The sequence below is a fragment of the Stegostoma tigrinum genome, chromosome 41, assembly GCF_030684315.1.
Source record: "Stegostoma tigrinum isolate sSteTig4 chromosome 41, sSteTig4.hap1, whole genome shotgun sequence".
Lineage (NCBI taxonomy): Eukaryota > Metazoa > Chordata > Chondrichthyes > Orectolobiformes > Stegostomatidae > Stegostoma > Stegostoma tigrinum.
This window is the reverse complement of record NC_081394.1, coordinates 3,835,366-3,854,417: the sequence shown is the minus strand read 5'-3', so window position 1 is coordinate 3,854,417 and position 19,052 is coordinate 3,835,366. Positions and strand designations below refer to the sequence as shown.

General features: G+C 55.2%; 2 protein-coding genes across 3 annotated transcripts in view; one reads left to right on the top strand and one right to left on the bottom strand.

The window, feature by feature from the left end:
* Nucleotides 1-19,052, bottom strand: part of LOC125448454 (uncharacterized) — a 130,959-nt gene that overhangs the window by 28,181 nt on the left and 83,726 nt on the right. The window contains exons 18-25 of the mRNA XM_059641281.1: nt 18,131-18,325; nt 9,815-10,025; nt 9,279-9,397; nt 8,349-8,682; nt 6,887-6,968; nt 6,619-6,768; nt 4,773-5,201; nt 1,556-1,705 (exon numbers count right to left, since the gene is read on the bottom strand). Coding sequence (XP_059497264.1) covers nt 1,556-1,705; nt 4,773-5,201; nt 6,619-6,768; nt 6,887-6,968; nt 8,349-8,682; nt 9,279-9,397; nt 9,815-10,025; nt 18,131-18,325 — 1,670 coding nt within the window. The remainder of the gene's footprint in view (nt 1-1,555; nt 1,706-4,772; nt 5,202-6,618; nt 6,769-6,886; nt 6,969-8,348; nt 8,683-9,278; nt 9,398-9,814; nt 10,026-18,130; nt 18,326-19,052) is intronic.
* On the top strand, nt 1,783-8,725 carry LOC132206723 (trypsin-like). Of its 2 annotated transcripts, none has more exons than XM_059641428.1 (5): nt 1,783-1,822; nt 2,337-2,493; nt 4,929-5,179; nt 6,223-6,359; nt 8,448-8,725. In XM_059641428.1, exons 1-5 carry the CDS (start codon nt 1,783-1,785, stop codon nt 8,595-8,597), a joined length of 735 nt encoding a protein of 244 aa, XP_059497411.1. In that variant the 3' UTR covers nt 8,598-8,725. The 2 variants fall into 2 exon arrangements, with proteins under 2 accessions (XP_059497411.1, XP_059497412.1); XM_059641429.1 differs by having other exon boundaries at nt 4,929-5,203; nt 6,232-6,359.

Here is a 19,052-nt window from a genome sequence, read left to right as displayed (position 1 = left end):
CACTGACCAATCTGGTGACACCGCCCGCCCTCCCGAAGATAGCAGAAGGAGGAGGCCATTCGGCCCTCCGAGGCTGCTCTCGCATTCAATATGATCATCCCTGTTCGCACTTTCTGCTTTGCTCCCTTTAGCCACACGAGCTATCCCTAACTCTTTCTCGTAAACAGTCAATGTTTTGGCCTGAGCCGCATTCTGTGACAGAGAATTCCACAGTCTCTCCCAGGCTCGCTGGGTGAAGACATTTGTCCCACCTCACTCCTACCTCGCCTCCTATGACAGTGTCACCTCCCTCCTTCCTCTGCCCCACCCTGTACTGTTCCAGCTTCCCTTTAAGTATGAAGCCCCGGACCGTGCAAGCTGCCTCACAAGAATGGGCCCAGACAATGATATCAAGTATCTTGTTTATTTTTCTGCTTCCATTCCCCCCACCACGCCCCCCGGCAATAAATTCCAACGGGGAAGGTGTCTGTTTGCTCGTTGGCGCTCGCTAGTTTGTTTTCTGCCTCCCCCAGTATGAGAGCACTCCAGTCTTTCAGAATCTCCCGCTTCGCACCTTTCCCCTCCTAAGAAGCACCCAGCTCTCCGCCACTCACAACCTCAAACCTCCCCACGTTGCACTCCAACCTGCTGTTATTCTGTGGTTGAGGATTTGGGGGAGACGCGCTACGTTTAGCTGAGAGGCTGGCTGCATCAGACGGACACCAGCCTCGTCTTGGGGCATGGGTTCGAGTCTCAGCCGAGGGCCCTGAGGCTGGCTGCTCACTCCCGACCGATAAATCCACCGGCACTCGGACAGCAAAAGCAGGCTTTGTGATGATTTGAAACATAAACATATAAACACACACATATAAAGTTATGGGTCTGGAGTCACATGTAGACCAAACCAGGTGAGGATGGCAGTTTCCATCCCTGAAGGACAATAGTGAACCCGGTAACGAGGTGTAGAGCTGGTTAAACACAGCGGGCCAGGCAGCATCGGGGGAGCAGGAAAAGCTGACGTCTCGGGTCTGGACCCTTCTTCAGAAAAACGCAACGTTTTTTTTTGCAAATGATGCTCGGTAGCTTCTTTAAGCCCAGACAGTTATTGGATGCAAATCCCAGCAGCGGCTGGGGTGGGGATTCGAGCCCAGGTACCTGGGTGAATAGCCCGGCGATAATGCCGTTAAGCCACGGCCCCCTCTCCCCCCGAAAAGCGGGGACTGGAACGTCTCTCTTCACTATCCCTGGCTCCACATTAAAACAAACAGCTAAACCGAACGCTGTCCCGCAGCGACCCCGTCGCCTCCAAACGAACTTCCATCTTGTATCGATGCTACAGATTCTGGAAATCTCCAGGCCTGCTCTCGCCCCCCAGACACCCTCCGACCCCCCTACAGTGCTCAGGAAGGTAGCAGATTTCAGCCGAGAGCTTCCCAGAGAATGAAGCCTGGGATTGAGGGTTTGTGCCTCACCCTGGAGACATTCCCAGGATCGGAACGCCGTCCCATTTCAAGTGCTGAGGAAGTTCAGAGGAAGGGTTAACTCTGATTCTGTCCCTTCTCAGATGCTGCCAGACCTGCTGAGCTTTTCAGGCAACTAGTGTATTTGTCCAATTCAAAGTGTTTTTCCAGCCGCCTCTGGGAAATGTCCAGCTGGGCCTCACTCCCACCCAAGGACTTCTCTGCTCCTTCTGATAATGAGCGAACCTTGTTGGCCACGTTACTCGCTGATAACAGGGCACCGACAGACTATAAAGCGGCCCGGGCCGGCCTGCCCTCAGCCACAGCCGGACCAGAAGCGGAGATGAAGTGCTTTCTGCTCGTCGTGTTCCTCGGCCTTGCTGGTAACTAGCTCCAGGAGCCCCTTTCCTCTCCCTTTACCCTCCCCAGTGCCCCCCACCCCCCCCAACTGTCTCTGTCTGGGATCTCTGCTCTCAAACCCCCTTCCCCACTTCCCCCAATTCTCTCTCTCTGGGATCTCTGCTCTCAAGCCCCTCACCCCCAATTCTCTCTCGCTCTGGATCTCGGGTCTTCCTCCCCTCAACCTCAAGTCTGCTGATCTCTGCTGTCAACACCCCTTCCCCCCGGCAATTCTTTCTCTCTCTCTACGACCTCTGGTCTCAAACCCCTCACCCTCAATTCCCTCCCTCTGCGATCTCTGCTCATCCTCCTCCACCCCCAACTCTCTCTCTCTCTCTCTGTGTGTGATCTTTACTCATCCCCGCATCTTCCCAGTTTTCTCTCTCTCTGTGGAACTCTGCTCTCAACCCCCTCACCCCGACTTCTCTCTCTCTCTCTCTGCCGCCCATCCTATCCATTCCCCTGATGTTTAACAATGTTCTCTGTTTGATGCCTCAGCCGCTGCCCCGTTGGATGATGACAAGATTGTTGGTGGGTATGAGTGTGCCAAGCATTCAGTGCCCTGGATTGTCTCCCTGAATGTGGGCTGGCACATGTGCGGAGGATCCCTCATCAGCCCTGACTGGGTAGTCTCTGCTGCTCACTGTTACACTAGGTAAGTATGAGACGGGGGCACGGGTCAGGAGTTGAGCCAGCTGCTGCCTTCGGCCACTGGCACAGACCTCGACACGGTGCCATACTCCTCACCCTCCCCTCCGACACTCAGGGTGAGGCCATTCCCGTTCTCGGTGATACTAGTCCCATTCCAACCCTATCCGCCCACAACCGTACCATGGGGAAACTCTGACCACAGTCTCCGGTGACACACGGCGAAAATACTGCTCGTTCCCGTCAGATTCCCACGCTCCGCGGTCCTGATGTTCCACTACTGCCCCATTGCCCTCCCCCACCCCCACCCCCACCCCCACCCCCACCCTCACTGGCTCTGGCTCACTCAGTGTCCCGTTCAGTCAATGTTCACTCCACAATCCAGGAACACATTCCACAAACATTCAACTTCAATGCACGTTTCAGGTCAAAACACCCCTCCCGATCCCTGGCACCCCTTGCACCCAGTAATCCCCTCCCTATCCCTGGCACCCCCTGCACCCAGTAATCCCCTCCCTAACCCTGTCACCCCCTGCGCCCAGTAATCCCCTCCCTGTCCCTGTCACCCCCTGCACCTAGTAATCCCCTCCCTATCCCTGTCACACCCTGCGCCCAGTAATCCCCTCCCTGTCCCTGTCACCCCCTTCACCCAGTAATCCCCGCCCTATGCCTGGCACCCCCTGCACCCAGTAAACCACTCCCTGTCCCTGTCACCCCCTGCACCCAGTAATCCCCTCCCTATCCCTGTCACACCCTGCACCCAGTAATCCCCTCCCTAACCCTGTCACCCCCTGCACCCAGTAACCCCCACCCTATCCCTGTCACCCCCCTGCACCCAGTAATCCCCTCCCTATCCCTGTCACACCCTGCACCCAGTAATCCCCTCCCTAACCCTGTCACCCCCCGCACCCAGTAACCCCCTCCCTATCCCTGTCACCCCCCTGCACCCAGTAAACCCCTCCCTATCCCTGTCACCCCCTGTACCCAGTAAACCCCTTCCTATCCCTGACACCACCTGCACCCAGTAATCCCCTCCCTATACCTGGCACCCCCTTCACCCAGTAATCCCCGCCCTATGCCTGACACCCCCTGCACCCAGTAATCCCCTCCCTATACCTGGCACACCCTGCACCCAGTAAACCCCTCCCTGTCCTTGTCACCCCCCCTGCACCCAGTAATCCCCTCCCTATACCTGGCACCCCCTGCACCCAGTAAACCCCTCCCTGTCCTTGTCACCCCCCCTGCACCCAGTAAACCACTCCCTGTCCCTGTCACCCCCTGCACCCAGTAAACCCCTCCCTGTCCTTGTCACCCCCCCTGCACCCAGTAATCCCCTCCCTATACCTGGCACCCCCTGCACCCAGTAAACCCCTCCCTGTCCTTGTCACCCCCCCTGCACCCAGTAAACCACTCCCTGTCCCTGTCACCCCCCCTGCACCCAGTAAACCACTCCCTGTCCCTGTCACCCCATGCACCCATTAAACCGCTTCCTGTCCCTGTCACCCCCTGCACCCAGCAATCCCCTCCCAGTCCCTGGCACCCCCTGCACCCAGTAATCCCCTCCCTATCCCTGTCACACCCTGCACCCAGTAATCCCCTCCCTAACCCTGTCACCCCCTGCACCCAGTAACCCCCTCCCTATCCCTGTCACCCCCCTGCACCCAGTAAACCCCTCCCTATCCCTGTCACCCCTTGTACCTAGTAAACCCCTTCCTATCCCTGACACCCCCTGCACCCAGTAATCCCCTCCCTATACCTGGCACCCCCTGCACCCAGTAAACCCCTCCCTGTCCCTGTCACCCCCTGCACCCATTAAACCGCTCCCTGTCCCTGTCACCCCCTGCACCCAGCAATCCCCTCCCAGTCCCTGGCACCCCCTGCACCCAGTAATCCCCTCCTTATCCCTGTCAACCCCTGCACCCAGTAATCCCCTCCCTATCCCTGTCACACCCTGCACCCAGTAATCCCCTCCCTATCCCTGTCACCCCGTGCACCCAGTAATCCCCTCCCTATCCCTGTCACCCCCTGTACCCAGTAAACCCCTTCCTATCCCTGACACCCCCTGCACCCAGTAATCCCCTCCCTATCCCTGTCACACCCTGCACCCAGTAATCCCCTCCCTATTCCTATCACCCCCTGCACCCAGTAAACCCCTCCCTAACCCTGTCACCCCCTGCACCAGTAAACCCCTCCCTATCCCTATGTGTGTAGTGACATTAGGTGAGAGTGAGGGTGCTGTGGGCTAGTGAGAAAGGGCTGTGTTTGGAACAGTTGCCAATTGCTAACAGAATGCTTTCCCAACGGGTCGCAGACCCTTCTCACTGCCCCGGGGCAAACGGCCTGCGGTCCCAGATCGTTCAGCTGCAGTCACAGGCTCCTGAGAATGTCCCGCCTGTCTCCCATCTCTCTCTCTCAGTCGAGATATTTTTATCTCATTGCCAGTCAAATCGAGGTCCGTCTGGGAGAACACAATATCGCGCAGTATGAAGGGACCGAGCAGTTCATTCGGTCTTCCAGAGTCATCAGGCACCCTGGATATAACTACTACACTCTGGACAACGACATCATGCTGATCAAACTGAGCGAACCCGCCAGATTCAACCGGAACGTGGGAAGTGTCGCTCTGCCGAGCAGCTGTGCCACCGCCGGGGAAAGCTGCCTGATCTCCGGCTGGGGAAGCACCAAGTCCGACAGTAAGGGACGGGTTCCACTCACCTGTGGGCAGGAGGGTGAGGGGTGGGGAGGCAGAGGGTGCTGTGGATGGGGGTGGATGTGGAGAGGGAGAGGATAAGACTCATGAAGGATCTGTACCTTCCCCACATCGCCCACGGAGCTGTACCCACTGGAAATGGCAGCCTGTGCCATCCCAGGGAGCGGGCGGATGGGCACAAGGGACTGTAGCCCTGACCAGTTCACCCGAGCAACCCCCACGTCCCCTCCCGGGCTAACCCTCACCCTGGGATTCCTCAAAGCTCCCTCACCCACCCCCCTCCAATGTGTTACCCCCAACTGCAGTGAGCGTGAGCCTGCGGATCGCTTCCACATCCCGCCGTGTGCACAGCAAGATCCCACAGAACGGTACGGCTAGGAGATGGGGGCAGAGCTCGCAGGGGGTGCTCAGTGAGCGGGCACATCCACTGCCAGGCTCTGGGCCGGGATTGAAAGGGTCCAGCTCCGGTCTGGGAGGGTCACCCGTGCTCGGAAACGGAGGGAAACCGGCTCGAAGCACCCCCCTCCCCCGGGGAACCCAGGCAATGGGGCTTAGCGGGTTGGTCGGGGAGGGGGAAGTGCCGCCACCCCAGGGGCAGGCCATCTTTCAGAGCAGTGAGAGTGCCCGCCTGCACCCTGGAGGTGGGTGGGAGGGGGCTTTGGTGGGGGGAGGGTCAGGTATGGGGCGCTGTCAGGGATCCCACGTCTGACCATTTGTGGGGTTTGCTTAGGGCTCGGTTTGGGCCAGCAGCTGACACCCACACACCCCCCCTTCCCGACATATCCTTCACACCGCCGCTACCCCCGCAGCCCCATGTGTTCACCTCCCCTCCACCAAACAGGATATCTCCCTGGGATCTTGCTGTGCGCAGGCGATCAGCTGCACTAGCTGCTGGCGGCACCCGAACACTATGCCCGGGGGAGGTGACCGGCGCTATAGAAAGGCATTCCCTCCAACCTTCCCCTCCCCGCCAGTGAGGGTACCAGTCAGGGTGCTGCCCTCTAACCTCCGGGCCTGTTCCTTTAGCGGTTTCAGGGGACGAGCTGCAGTGCCTGGATGCCCCGGTGCTGAGCGATGAAGCCTGTCACCACGCCTACCCCGGGATGATCACCCAGAGCATGATGTGCGTCGGGTACCTGGAGGGAGGCAAGGATTCCTGCCAGGTAGGGTCCTCCAACCGGGCCGGGCCGGGGGTGGGGGCGGCCGGGGTGCGGAGGCGTGAATGGGACTGCGAGCGGGGCTAAGCTGGAACGCTGCCTCCCAGGGCCAGCACGGACCCGATGGGCCGAAGTCGTGAATCAGCCGGTGCTGCCGATCTCCTCTGTCTGAGGGGGCGGGGTCACCGTGTACCGCGGGGGCGGGGCTACCACGACTATTAGGGGGCGGGGTCATTTCCCCCCCACCCCCCCCCCCCACACCCACCCTGGGCCGTGGGGCATGGCTTCCTCTCAGCCTCTGTTGTTCGCGCCATAAAGGGGCGTGGCTTCACCCCAGTTTGAGGGGGCGGGGTCACAGTGTCACACCTAGGGGCGTGGCCTATCCCCTGCCGCTGGAGCCTGTGCCACTGTCGCTCTAAGGGGGCGGGACTTGTACATAAATGAGTGGGAGGTGCCAGCCGTGCCCAGTGCGGGCAGTGCGTCCCCGCGTCCCGAGGGGCGGGGTTATCTGTCAACGTAGGGGCGGGGTTTACGCCGCGCTGGGGGCGTTGTTTCCGTGACGACAGGGGCGGGGTTTAGGGTTCCTGGCTGTGGGAGGTTGACCATGCGGAAATGCTGGGGAATCCGAGGTAACAAGGTGTGGGGCTGGATGAACGCAGCAGGCCTCTGATCAAGGATCTAGGCTCAAACTTTGCAGAACACCTCCGCTCGGTTCGCAATAAACAACTGCACCTCCCAGTCGCAAACCATTTCCACTCCCCCTCCCATTCTTTAGATGACATGTCCATCCTGGGCCTCCTGCAGTGCCATAATGATGCCACCCGAAGGTTGCAGGAACAGCAACACATATTCCGCTTGGGAACCCTGCAGCCCAGTGGTATCAATGTGGACTTCACCAGTTTCAAAATCTCCCCTTCCCCCATCGCATCCCTAAACCAGCCCAGTTCGTCCCCTCCCCCCACAGCACCACACAACCAGCCCAGCTCTTCTCCTCCACCCGCTGCATCCCAAAACCAGCCCAACCTGTCTCTGCCTCCCTAACCTGTTCTTCCTCTCACCCAGCCCTTCCTCCCACCCCAAGCCGCACCTCCATCTCCTACCTACTAACCTCATCTCACCTTCTTGACCTGTCCGTCTTCCCTGGACTGACCTATCCCCTCCCTACCTCCCCACCTATACTCTCCTCTCTACCTGTCTTCTTTTCTCTCCATCTTCGGTCCGCCTCCCCCTCTCTCCCTATTCATTCCAGAACCCTCACCCCATTCTCCTCTCTGATGAAGGGTCTAGGCCCGAAACGTCAGCTTTTGTGCTCCTGAGATGCTGCTGGGCCTGCTGTGTTCATCCAGCCTCACACTTTATTATCGCGGTGTTCATCGACAACTGATTCAGAGATGGTAGGAACTACAGATGCTGGAGAATCTGAGATAACAAGGTGTAGAGCTGGATGGACACAGCAGGCCCAGCAGCATCATAGGAGCAGGAAAGCTGACGTTCCGGCCCGAGAACCAAAGAGGTCAGGTCGCCTGTTTGATCAGTCCGTCTCCTCTCCGTACCTTCTCCTCTATTCATCTTCTATCCGCCTCCCCCTCTCTGATGAAGGGTTGAGGCCCGAAACGTCAGCTTTTGTGCTCCTGAGGTGCTGCTGGGCCTGCTGTGTTCATCCAGCCTCACATTTTATTATTTCCCTCTCTCCCTATTTATTTCAGAAGCCCCTTCCCCTCCCCCATTTCTGAAGAAGGGTCTAGGCCCGAAGCGGCAGCTTTCCTGCTCCTCTGATGCTGCTGGGCCTGCTGTGTCCATCCAGCTCCACACCTTGCTCTCTCTGCATCTGTAGCTGAACAGGCGGGCTTCTGCCAAGGGTGAGGCGGCGGGGCTTAGGCTGGCATCAAAGGGTGGGGCATCTTCTGACGGAAGTGGGCGGGGTTTCACCGGTCCTGAGACGGGGGTGTGACCTCGGAGGGGCGTGGCTTATTCCGCGCAGAGGGAAATCTCCACGTGTAGGAGGCGGGGCCCGCGGCTAGGGCGCCCTGTGATTGGCCCATCCCCCCCTGTATCGGAGCTGATGACGGATGGTGCCTCTTGTTCCGGTTCCAGGGGGATTCCGGAGGGCCCGTGGTCTGTAACGGAGTGCTCCAGGGGATCGTCTCCTGGGGATACGGCTGCGCCGAGCGGAATCACCCCGGAGTCTACACCAAGGTCTGCAACTACGTCTCCTGGGTTCACGCCACCGTCGCCAGTAATTGAGGGCCCGGAGCTGGCTGCTCCCCCGCCCTCCGGGGAGCGCGGTTCGGAGTCACACTCTCTGCACCATCTCCTCACTCTGATTCCTCTGGACCAGGTCATGGTTGGATCAATAAAATCCATCGCAAACACGTCCCGCCCGTCCGTCTGTTTTTATTCTCCACGCCACCCACCGCTCTCGCTACACAGTGTCCTCCAGCATCTCAGCTCGGCTCGCTCTGAGTTTCCGGGAAGGGCGAAGGATGGGGGCTGGAGATGATGAAACCCGGGGTCGGGGGGGGATGGTGTCTCTCCATTCAGCCCTGGAGAGGTTCGGGAGCGAGGGGCAGAGTCTTCCAAAACAGGCCGAAACGTTCAGGGGGCACTTTCTGACACAAAACACACACACACACACACACAGGGGAGTGAGAACCTGAAAGTTTCTCCTCGTGGGGGTCGTAGACAAAATCCTAAAACAGACCGATCAGATTGTTTGGCTTTCCTGCTCCTACAATGCTACTTGGCCTGCTGTGTTCTTGCAGCTCCACAGCTTGTTATCTCCGATCAGATTGTTGTAGGGGAAGGGGATTAACGATATCGAAAACACGGCAGCTCGATGTAGTCAGAATGCTAATTAACCGTGATATGATTCAGCAGTAGAATGGGCTTAAGGGGCCGAATGGCTTCCTCCTTTTCCTGGGTTACAGGTTGGAGGGAGAGTTAATGGCCTCCTCCTGTTCCTGCGTAGCAGCTGGGATGGGGACCGAATGGCCTGGATCTGTGGAAGAGGCTCGTGGAGTGAGTGGAATGGCCGCCTCAGTTTCCTTGGAGAGAACACAAGGGAGTTCCCACCAATTTAACACTGGCAAGGCCAGAGGAAGTCTGTCAAGTCTTTAAGAGAGGGGTGTCAGACATTGTGTCTGGCTGAGAGGGGGTCGGCTGTCTGCCTCGGGGGGGTCCCTGGCTCAAAATTTGACGCTGAGGGACGGACACAGGCACTAGGTCAGTGTTAGCACAGGATATCAAAATAAATCGTGAGCTGCAAACATGTGCTTTTCACACACTCCAGAACAGATTTAATCGCTCTCATACACAAGTCGGGAGTGTGACGGAATACTCCCCACTTGCTGGATGGGGGCAACTCAAGAAGCTCGACACCATCCAGGACAAACCAGCACCACCCTTGCTTAACACTACATCCACTCCCTCCACCACAGACGCTCGGTAGCAGCAGTCTGTACAGACTGGTCTCCCAGGGCCAGCACTGACCCGATGGGCCGAACAGATTCCCTTGCCGAATCCCCAAGGAGCGTGTGCACCTGGGGGAGCCATTGAGTCTGTCCTGCAATGTCTTCCTGGTGCCCACAGGGGGCGACACCTGTCCGTGTTGGGTGGCCACTGGAGCGCGCACTGTCGACACCGAACCCCAGGCCTCTCCCGACACACCGCAAACTAAAGGCGGAGAGAAAGTGTGGATCAGCCCGGGACTGGAGCTGAGCCCCGGGGTACAGACACAGCTGTTCACCCTCACTCCGGCACTCAGCCAATGAGAGATGTTTCAGTGCATTCGACACACTCCACAATCATCCCTCCGTCACCCCCTCCAGCCCCTACACCCCCTCCCTATCTCTGTAACCCCCTCCATCACCAACACCCCCTCCCTATCTCTGTAACCTCCTCCAGCCCCTATACCCCCTCCCTATCTCTGTAATCCCCTCCAGACCCTACACCCCCTCCCTATCTCTGTAACCCCCTCCAGCCCCTACACCCCCTCCCTATCTCTGTAACCCCCTCCAGCCCCTACACCCCCTCCCTATCTCTGTAACCCCCTCCAGCCCCTACACCCCCTCCCTATCTCTGTAATCCCTTCCAGACCCTACACCCCCTCCCTATCTCTGTAACCTCCTCCATCCCCTACACCCCCTCCCTATCTCTGTAACCCCCTCCAGCCCGTACACCCCCTCCCAATCTCTGTCATCCCCTACGTCCCCTCCCTATCTGTGTATTCCCCTCCATCCCCTACACCCCCTCCCAATCTCTGTAACCTCCTCCAGCCCCTATACCCCCTCCCTATCTCTGTAATCCCCTCCAGACCCTACACCCCCTCCCTATCTCTGTAACCCCCTCCCTATCTCTGTAACCTCCTCCAGCCCCTACACCCCCTCCCTATCTCTGTAATCCCCTCCAGCCCCTACACCCCCTCCCTATCTCTGTAACCCCCTCCCTATCTCTGTAACCCCCTCCAGCCCCTACACCCCCTCCCTATCTCTGTAATCCCCTCCAGACCCTACACCCCCTCCCTATCTCTGTAACCCCCTCCCTATCTCTGTAACCTCCTCCATCCCCTACACCCCCTCCCTATCTCTGTAACCCCCTCCAGCCCGTACACCCCCTCCCAATCTCTGTCATCCCCTACGCCCCCTCCCTATCTGTGTATCCCCCTCCATACCCTACACCCCCTCCCAATCTCTGTCATCCCCTACGCCCCCTCCCTATCTGTGTATCCCCCTCCAGCCCCTACACCCCCTCCCTATCTCTGTAACCCCCTCCATCCCCTACACCCCCTCCCTATCTGTGTATCCCCCTCCAGCCCCTACACCCCCTCCCTATCTCTGTAACCCCCTCCAGCCCGTACACCCCCTCCCAATCTCTGTCATCCCCTATGTCCCCTCCCTATCTGTGTATCCCCCTCCAGCCCCTACACCCCCTCCCTATCTCTGTAACCCCCTCCATCCCCTACACCCCCTCCCAGTCTCTGTAACCTCCTCCAGCCCCTATACCCCCTCCCTATCTCTGTAATCCCCTCCAGCCCCTATACCCCCTCCCTATCTCTGTAATCCCCTCCAGACCCTACACCCCCTCCCTATCTCTGTAACCCCCTCCTGCCCCACACCACCCCCATCTCTGTAACCTCTTCGAATCCTGCCTTAATGACCAGTCTATGATTCTGTTTGATTCACCATTCGTGCTCAGGCCTACATCCACCCATGTCCTGACCTCAGGAATTTAAACCTCGTTCGATATACTCAGTGATGGTAACAGCATTGTATACCATGGGGAGATGGTTAGATTCTCTCTCGTGGGAGATTGTCATTGCCTGGCATTTGTGTGCCATGAAGGTTACTTGCCTCTTCGAGCCTTGGTATTGCCCTAGGTAGGGTAGGTGTGGGCTGGATGGGAGCGAACGGTCCAGCTCAACACTGTTGGGATTCTATGCTGTAATGTTGCCAAGAGGTGGCCCAGCCGTTGCTGGCGCTATACAAATGCAAGATGGGGTTGGGGTCTGAGTCACATGTTGCTGTTGACCAGGCTTGAGGAGGAGGCCAAATGACCAGTCTATTCACAACAGATTTAATCGCTCATTGGAACAAGTCAGGAGGGGGATGGGATACTCCCCACTTGCCCCTGGATGGGGACAGCCCCAACAACACTCAAGAAGCTCGACACCATCCAGGACAGAGCAGCCCCGCTCGATTGGCACCACATCCACAAACATCCCACTCCCTCCCCCCCACCGACGCTCAGTCGCAGCAGTGTGTACTATCTACAATAACACAGTGTGGAGCTGGATGAACACAGCAGGCCAAGCAGCAATTTCGGAGCACAAAAGTTGACGTTTCGGCCCTAGACCCCTCATCAGAAACCCGAAACGTCAGCTTTTGTGCTCCTGAGATGCTGCTTGGCCTGCTGTGTTCATCCAGCCGCACACTTTGTTATCTCGGATTCTCCAGCATCTGCAGTTCCTATTATCTCTGTACCATCTACAAGATGCTCTGCAGAACCTCACCAAAGATCCTGACCATAATCCACCTTTCAACAGCAAGTTCCAAGCTCATGATCTTTACCACTGAGCAGGGCAGGGACCTTGGAACACAGCCATTTGCAAATCCCCCTTCAAAGCCGAGTAACACAATCAAAATACTGCAGAAGCTGGAAATCTGGAATTAAAACAGAAAGTGCTGGGGGAGCTCAGCAGGTCTTGCACCATCTGCAGAGAGAGGCAAAAAGAGCTAACAGAGTTTTGAGCCTGATGTCATTCTTCAAGTGAAACTCCTTTCTGTCTTCAGTTTTTTAAAAAAATTCTGTCATTGGATGTCCATGTCACTGCTTCAGCCAGCATTGGCCTGTCCATTACTGACCCTTCAGAAGGTGGTGGTGAGCTGCTGAGTAACCTCCTTCAGTTCCTGTATAACAGACTCAAGGAGGGGGCCAAATGGCCTCTTGTCCCTGTGTGATAGACTCAAGGAGGGGGCCAAATGGCCTCCTGTTCTTGTGTGATAGGCTTGAGGAGGGGGCTGAACAGCCTCCTGTTCCTGTGTGATAGGCTTGAGAGGGCTGAATGGCCTCCTTTTTCTGTATGATAGACTTGGGGAGGGGGCTGAGTGGCCACCTTTTTCTGTGTGATAGACTTGGGGAGGGGGCTGAATGGCCTCCTGTTCCTGTGTAATATGCTCAAAGAGATTGGGCTGAATGGCCTCCTGTTCCCGTGTAATATGCTCAAGGAGATTGGGCTGAATGGCCTCCTGTTCCTGTGTAATATGCTCAAGGAGATTGGGCTGAATGGCCTCCTGTTTCTGTGTAGTTTGATTCTGTCTTGTTTGGGATTGTCCTTATTTAGTATTTGTGTGACACATCATAGACTCATACAGCACGGAATCAGACAGTTTGCTCCCACCATTCCATGATCTCAAGCTTCCAAAGCCTGGATGTTGTCCAGTTCCTGCATTCCTTGTGCTGTGGGTTGACCCACAATGCCCCTTAGGGAGGGAATGCCAGGATTCTGACCCAGCGACACTGAAGGAACGGCGATATATTCCCAAGTCAGGATGGGGAGTGGAGGGGAACTTGCAGGGAGCTGGTGTTCCCATGTATCTGCTGCCCCTTGTCCTTCTGGATGGAAGTGGGTCGTGGGTTTGGAAGGTGCTGCCTGAGGATCTTTGGTGAATCTCTGCAGAACATCTTGTAGATAGTACACACTGCTGCGACTGAGCGTCGGTGAGGGGGGAGGGAGTGGGATGTTTGTGGATGTGAGGCCAATCGAGCGGGGGCCGCTCTATCCTGGTTGGTGTCGAGCTTCTTGAGTGTTGTTGGGGCTGTCCCCACCCAGGGGCAAGTGGGGAATATTCCATCGCACTCCTGACTTGTGCCTTGTCTATAGAAAACAGACTTTGAGGAATCAAGAGGACTCCCAGTCTCTGACCTGCTCCAGTGGCAACTGGGTGTGTACAGCTATTCAAGTTGAGTTTCTGGTCAATGGTATTGCTAGCGAAGGATTCAGTGATGGTGACAGCATTAAATGCCAAGGGCTGTTGGTTAGGTTCTCTCGTTGGTGATGGGCATAGCCTGGCATTTGTGTGGCACGAATGTCACTTGCCACTTGCCAGCCCAAGCCTGGGTGTTGTCCAGATCTTGTTGCATGTGAGCACGGACTGCTTCAGTATCTGAGGAGTCTCGAATGGGGCTGAACATTGTGCAATCATGGGGGAACGTCCCCATTTCTGACGTTATGGTGGAGGGAAGGTCATTTATGAAGCAGCTGAAGATGGTTGGGCCGAGGACACTATCCTGAGGAACTCCTGCAGAGATGTTCTGGAGCTGGGATGACTGACCTCCTACAATCACGACCCTCTTCCTATGTGTCAGGTATGACTCCAATCATCAGACATTTTGCCCCTGGTACCCATTGATTCCAGTTTTGCCAGGGCTCCTTGATGCCACATTTTGTCAAATATAGCCTCGATATCAAGGGCTGTCACTCTCACCCTCACCCTCTGGAATTCAGCTCTTTTTGTCCATGTTTGAACCGAGGCTGTAATGAGGTCAGGAGCTGAGTGGCCTTGGCGGAACCCAAACTGGGCGTCTCTGAGCAGGTTATTGCTGAGCAGGTGCTGCTGGATAGCTCTGTTACTGACACCTTCCATCACTTTACTGACGATCGAGAATAAACTTACAATTGGCAGGTAATTGACTGGAGATAGAATCCTTACAGTGTGGAAGCAGGCCATTTGGCCTGTCGAATCCACACCAAACCTTTGAAGTGCATCCCACCCAGACCCATCGCTCCCGCCCTGTCCTTGTAATTCTGCATTTCCCATGGCCAATCCACCTAACCTACAGATCTCTGGTGTGAGGGTAGAAACTGGAAACCGACACAGACACGGGGAGACCATGCAGACCCAAGAGAGACCTGACACTGAGCCATTTTGCTGCCCAATACTATTGTACATTGAAAAGATCTTGCACAGCATTCCAATGTACAAAGTGTAAAGACCAGAGTTATAGTCAATGGTATTGACTTGGCTTTTTAAGAAAGATGCTAGGGCTTTGTGATAATGGGAACTACAGATGCTGGAGAATCTGAGAATACAAAGTGTGAGGCTGGATGAACACAGCAGGCCAAGCAGCATCTTACGAGCACAAAAGTTGACATTTCGGGCCTAGACCCTTCATCAGAGAGGGGGATGGGGTGAGGGTTCTGGAATAAATAGGGAGAGAGGGGGAGGCGGACCGAAGATGGAGAGAAAAGAAGATAGGTGGAGAGGAGAGTATAGGTGGGGAGGTAGGGATGGGATAGGTCAGTCCAGGGAAGACGGACAGGTCAGGGAGGCGGGATGAGGTTAGTAGGTAGGAAATGGAGGTGCGGCTTGGGGTGAGAGGAAGGGATGGGTGAGAGGAAGAACAGGTTAGGGAGGCAGAGACAGGCTGGGCTGGTTTTGGGATGCAGTGGGGGGAGGGGATGAGCTGGGCTGGTTTTATGATGCAGTGCCACTTCCCTAACCTGTTCTTCCTCTCACCCATCCCTTCCTCCCACCCCAAGCCGCACCTCCATTTCCTACTGACTAACCTCATCCCGCCTCCTTGACCTGTCCGTCTTCCCTGGACTGACCTATCCCCTCCCTACCTCCCCACCTATACTCTCCTCTCCACCTATCTTCTTTTCTCTCCATTTTCGGTCCGCCTCCCCCCTCTCCCTATTTATTCCAGAACCCTCACCCCATCCCCCTCTCTGATGAAGGGTCGAGGCCTGAAACGTCAGCTTTTATGCTCCTGAGATGCTGCTTGGCCTGCTGTGTTCATCCAGCTCCACACTTTGTTATCTTGTTAGGGCTTTGTGCATTGTTTTTGAACAGACAGACCCAAATGTTCAGGTACATAATTTATTGAAATTTGCATCATATATATACAGGGTGTTTAAGAGGGCATTTAGCGCGCTTGCCTTCATTGCTCAGACCTTTTGCCTGTCGGAGCTGGAACGTCATGTTTAGGTTGTAAAGGATGTTGGTGAGACCCCTTCTGGAGTTCTATGTGCACTTCAGGTCACCCAGTTATAGGAACTAAATTATGAAGCTAGAGAGACCTTGGAAGAGATTTGCCAGGATGCTGCAGGAATGAAAGGTCTAAGTTATAAAAATAGGCTGGGACTTCTTTCACTGGAGATTAGGAGGTCGAGAGGTGACCTTATACAGGTTTATAAAATCATGAGGGGCATGGATAGGGTGAATGGCAATTATTTCTTCTCTAGGACAGGGGATTTCATAAATAACGGGCATAGATTTCAGGTGAGAGACGAGAGTTTTAAAAATGACCCGAGGGGCAACTTTATTATACAGAGGGTGGTTCGCACGTGGAATGATCTTCCAGAGGAAGTGGTGGATGGAGGGACACTTACAAGGGCATTTGGATAAGTACGTGAATAGGAAAGGTCTGGGGGGATTTGGGCCTGGAGGAGGCGGGTGGGATTAGCTTGGTTTGGGACTATGGTCGGCATGGACTGATTGGCCTTTGGGTCTGTTTCCTGTACAACATTAAAACGCATGACGCAAAGTGTTGGATGCGAAAAGGATTTTCATCCCTGGGTTAACAGCCAAAACCCAGTGGGGCTGATGGATACACAGGCTCAGGCTAAGGGAGAATAGGAACAAGAGAAAAATCTTCTCTTTAATTAATAGAAAGCGGGACATAACACCAGCGCTTCGTCGGAGGCTCACTGATGATGTTACCTAGAATAGTGATGAAACATCTGAAAACTGACCTTCCAGCTCAGCCAGCAAACTCACATCCAGAACCTCAACCTGAGCTACAAATCTTCTCAAAACTCGCTAGAAAAATCTTCGCTCAGAGTTTGCTGAATCTTTAGAACTGTCTGCCCCAGAGGGCAGGCGCTCTGTCACTGGGTTTACTCAAGACTGAGATCGGGAGATTTTGGGCTCTGGAGGAACCAGTGGGCTGAATGGTCTCTGTTTTCAAAGATTGCCGAGAAAGTCTACACAGATGAAAGCACATTAAGAGCAGAGTGGTGAGCAGTAATGGATTGAACTAATGATAGTGTTTACACAGTACACTCAGGGTGTCTGATAACCTGCAGATCATTGTCCGATCTTTAGAACATCCAGGTGAAAGTGGTCACACTGCCTGTGTGAACAGCACAAACACTATCGGTTCGTTAATTCTCCACAGGAATCCTCATGCAAATTTCACGTCACACATACAGAACATTGAGTCCATGAACACAGTGCCAGCTCTCTATAGGGCAATCCAGTCAGCTCCACTTCCACACTGACCTCACAGACCCTGCAAGTTTAATTCTCTCTTTTATCCCTCTAATTCCCCTTCGAAATTATCCATTATCTCTGCTTCTCCTAGGCGGTAAGTTCCAGCTCATTAACCTTACTCCATTAAGAAAGGTCTTTGTCACATCCTGCAGTGCAGCTCTTCCCCGAAACCTTAAACCTGTCCTCCCCTGCTCCTTGCACATCTGCTGCTGGGACCAGCTTTTGTCCCTGTGTTCTAATAACGCACGAGATGGAGAGAAATGGCCAGCTACAGGCACAACATTTCAAGCTGCCACATGATTTATAATTGTCTTCATCAGTTGGTCGGTGATACTCTGATTCTGTCATTTCCAAACTACACAGAGTTCTTTCAAAACCCTTCAATCCTTTATAACTTGTCTCTACCTCCTACACCCCCTCCAGCCCCTACACCCCCTCCCTATCTCTGTAATCCCCTCCAGCCCCTACACCCCCTCCCTATCTCTGTAACCCCCTCCAGCCCCTACGCCCCCTCCCTATCTCTGTAACCCCCTCCAGCCCCTACACCCCCTCCCTATCTCTGTAACCCCCTCCAGCCCCTACGCCCCCTCCCTATCTCTGTAACCCCCTCCAGCCCCTACGCCCCCTCCCTATCTCTGTATCCCCCTACACCCCCTCCCTATCTCTGTAATACCCTCCAGCCCCTACACCCCCTCCCTATCTCTGTAGCCCCCTCCAGCCCCTACGCCCCCTCCCTATCTCTGTAACCCCCTCCAGCCCCTACACCCGGTCTCTATCTCTGTGACCCCCTACACCCCCTCTCTATCTCTGTGACCCCCTCCTTTCCCAGTGCCCCCCACCCCCGATTACCATTGCTCTGCCATTGGGGACAGATGACTGAGCTCAGGAACTCCCTCCTTAAATCTCTCCAACTCCCCCCTCTCTCTGTCGTCCTTAAAGATGCTATCTGATGCCAACCTTCAGTCACCTCTCCTGATCTCTCTGTCACATTGTGTCTATTCTGACCTCCCTTTGCATGCTTTAACATGCTGGCCGTGCTTCCTAACTGCCCCTGATCTCGTCTGCCTGACCAGTGACACTCTCTGAATTAATCTTGTTGCAACTGAGATTGGTAGCATTGTCGTAGCCAGTATTTCTGAAGGAATATGTTGCAACGATCTCAGAATGAGACTGTGATATTCCTGGCCTTGCTCAGCGATTCTGCAAGAGCATTAAGAGCAAAAGACCAACGAACGGGCTCAAGGCCTTTGCCCTCTCCTTCTCCGTTTGATTGCCGACATTGAAGAAAATGCTTCATAGTTCTCCAAGCCATACTTCATCTCGGGGATATAAATAAAAACACCACTTGTGTCCCACTAAGCAAGTCAAGAATGACGTCAAATTGAACAGATTGGCCCCTGATGCTATGAAGAATACAGGGGGAAGGCGAGGCGTTAGGGAAAGCGTGGTTAGTAAGTTTGAAAATTCGCTGGTACAATCGACAGTGAAAAAGGCTTTCCAAGACTACGAAGGAATATCGGTCAATCGGGCCAATGGGCTGAGGCAGATGGAGTGTAATTTGGCCAAATGTGAAGGTGTTGCATTTTGGGAAAAGATGCCAGAGGTAGGCGATGGCCGTGTGGTATCATCTCTGGGCCATTAATCCAGAGACCCGGCTGATGCTCGGGGGGACCTGGGTTCAAATCCCACCACGGCAGATGGTGGAATTGGAATTCCAAAAAAAAAGTCTGGAATTAAGAATCTACTGATCACTGTGAAACCGTTGCCAATTGTCAAGAAAACCCCATCTGGTTTACTAATGCCCCTCAGTGGAGGAAATCTCATACCCATGCCTGGTCTTACCTACATGTGACTCCAGACCCACAGCAATGTGGTTGACTCTCAACTGCCCTCTGAAATGGCCTAGCAAACCAAATTGCTACAAAGA

Coding starts and splice junctions, on each gene's coding strand:
- LOC132206723 (XM_059641429.1), top strand. CDS start 1,783: ATGAAGTGCTTTCTGCTCGTCGTGTTCCTCGGCCTTGCTG. Junction 1,823..2,336: donor CGTGTTCCTCGGCCTTGCTG/GTAACTAGCTCC, acceptor TTGATGCCTCAG/CCGCTGCCCCGTTGGATGAT. Junction 6,360..8,447: donor GAGGCAAGGATTCCTGCCAG/GTAGGGTCCTCC, acceptor TTCCGGTTCCAG/GGGGATTCCGGAGGGCCCGT.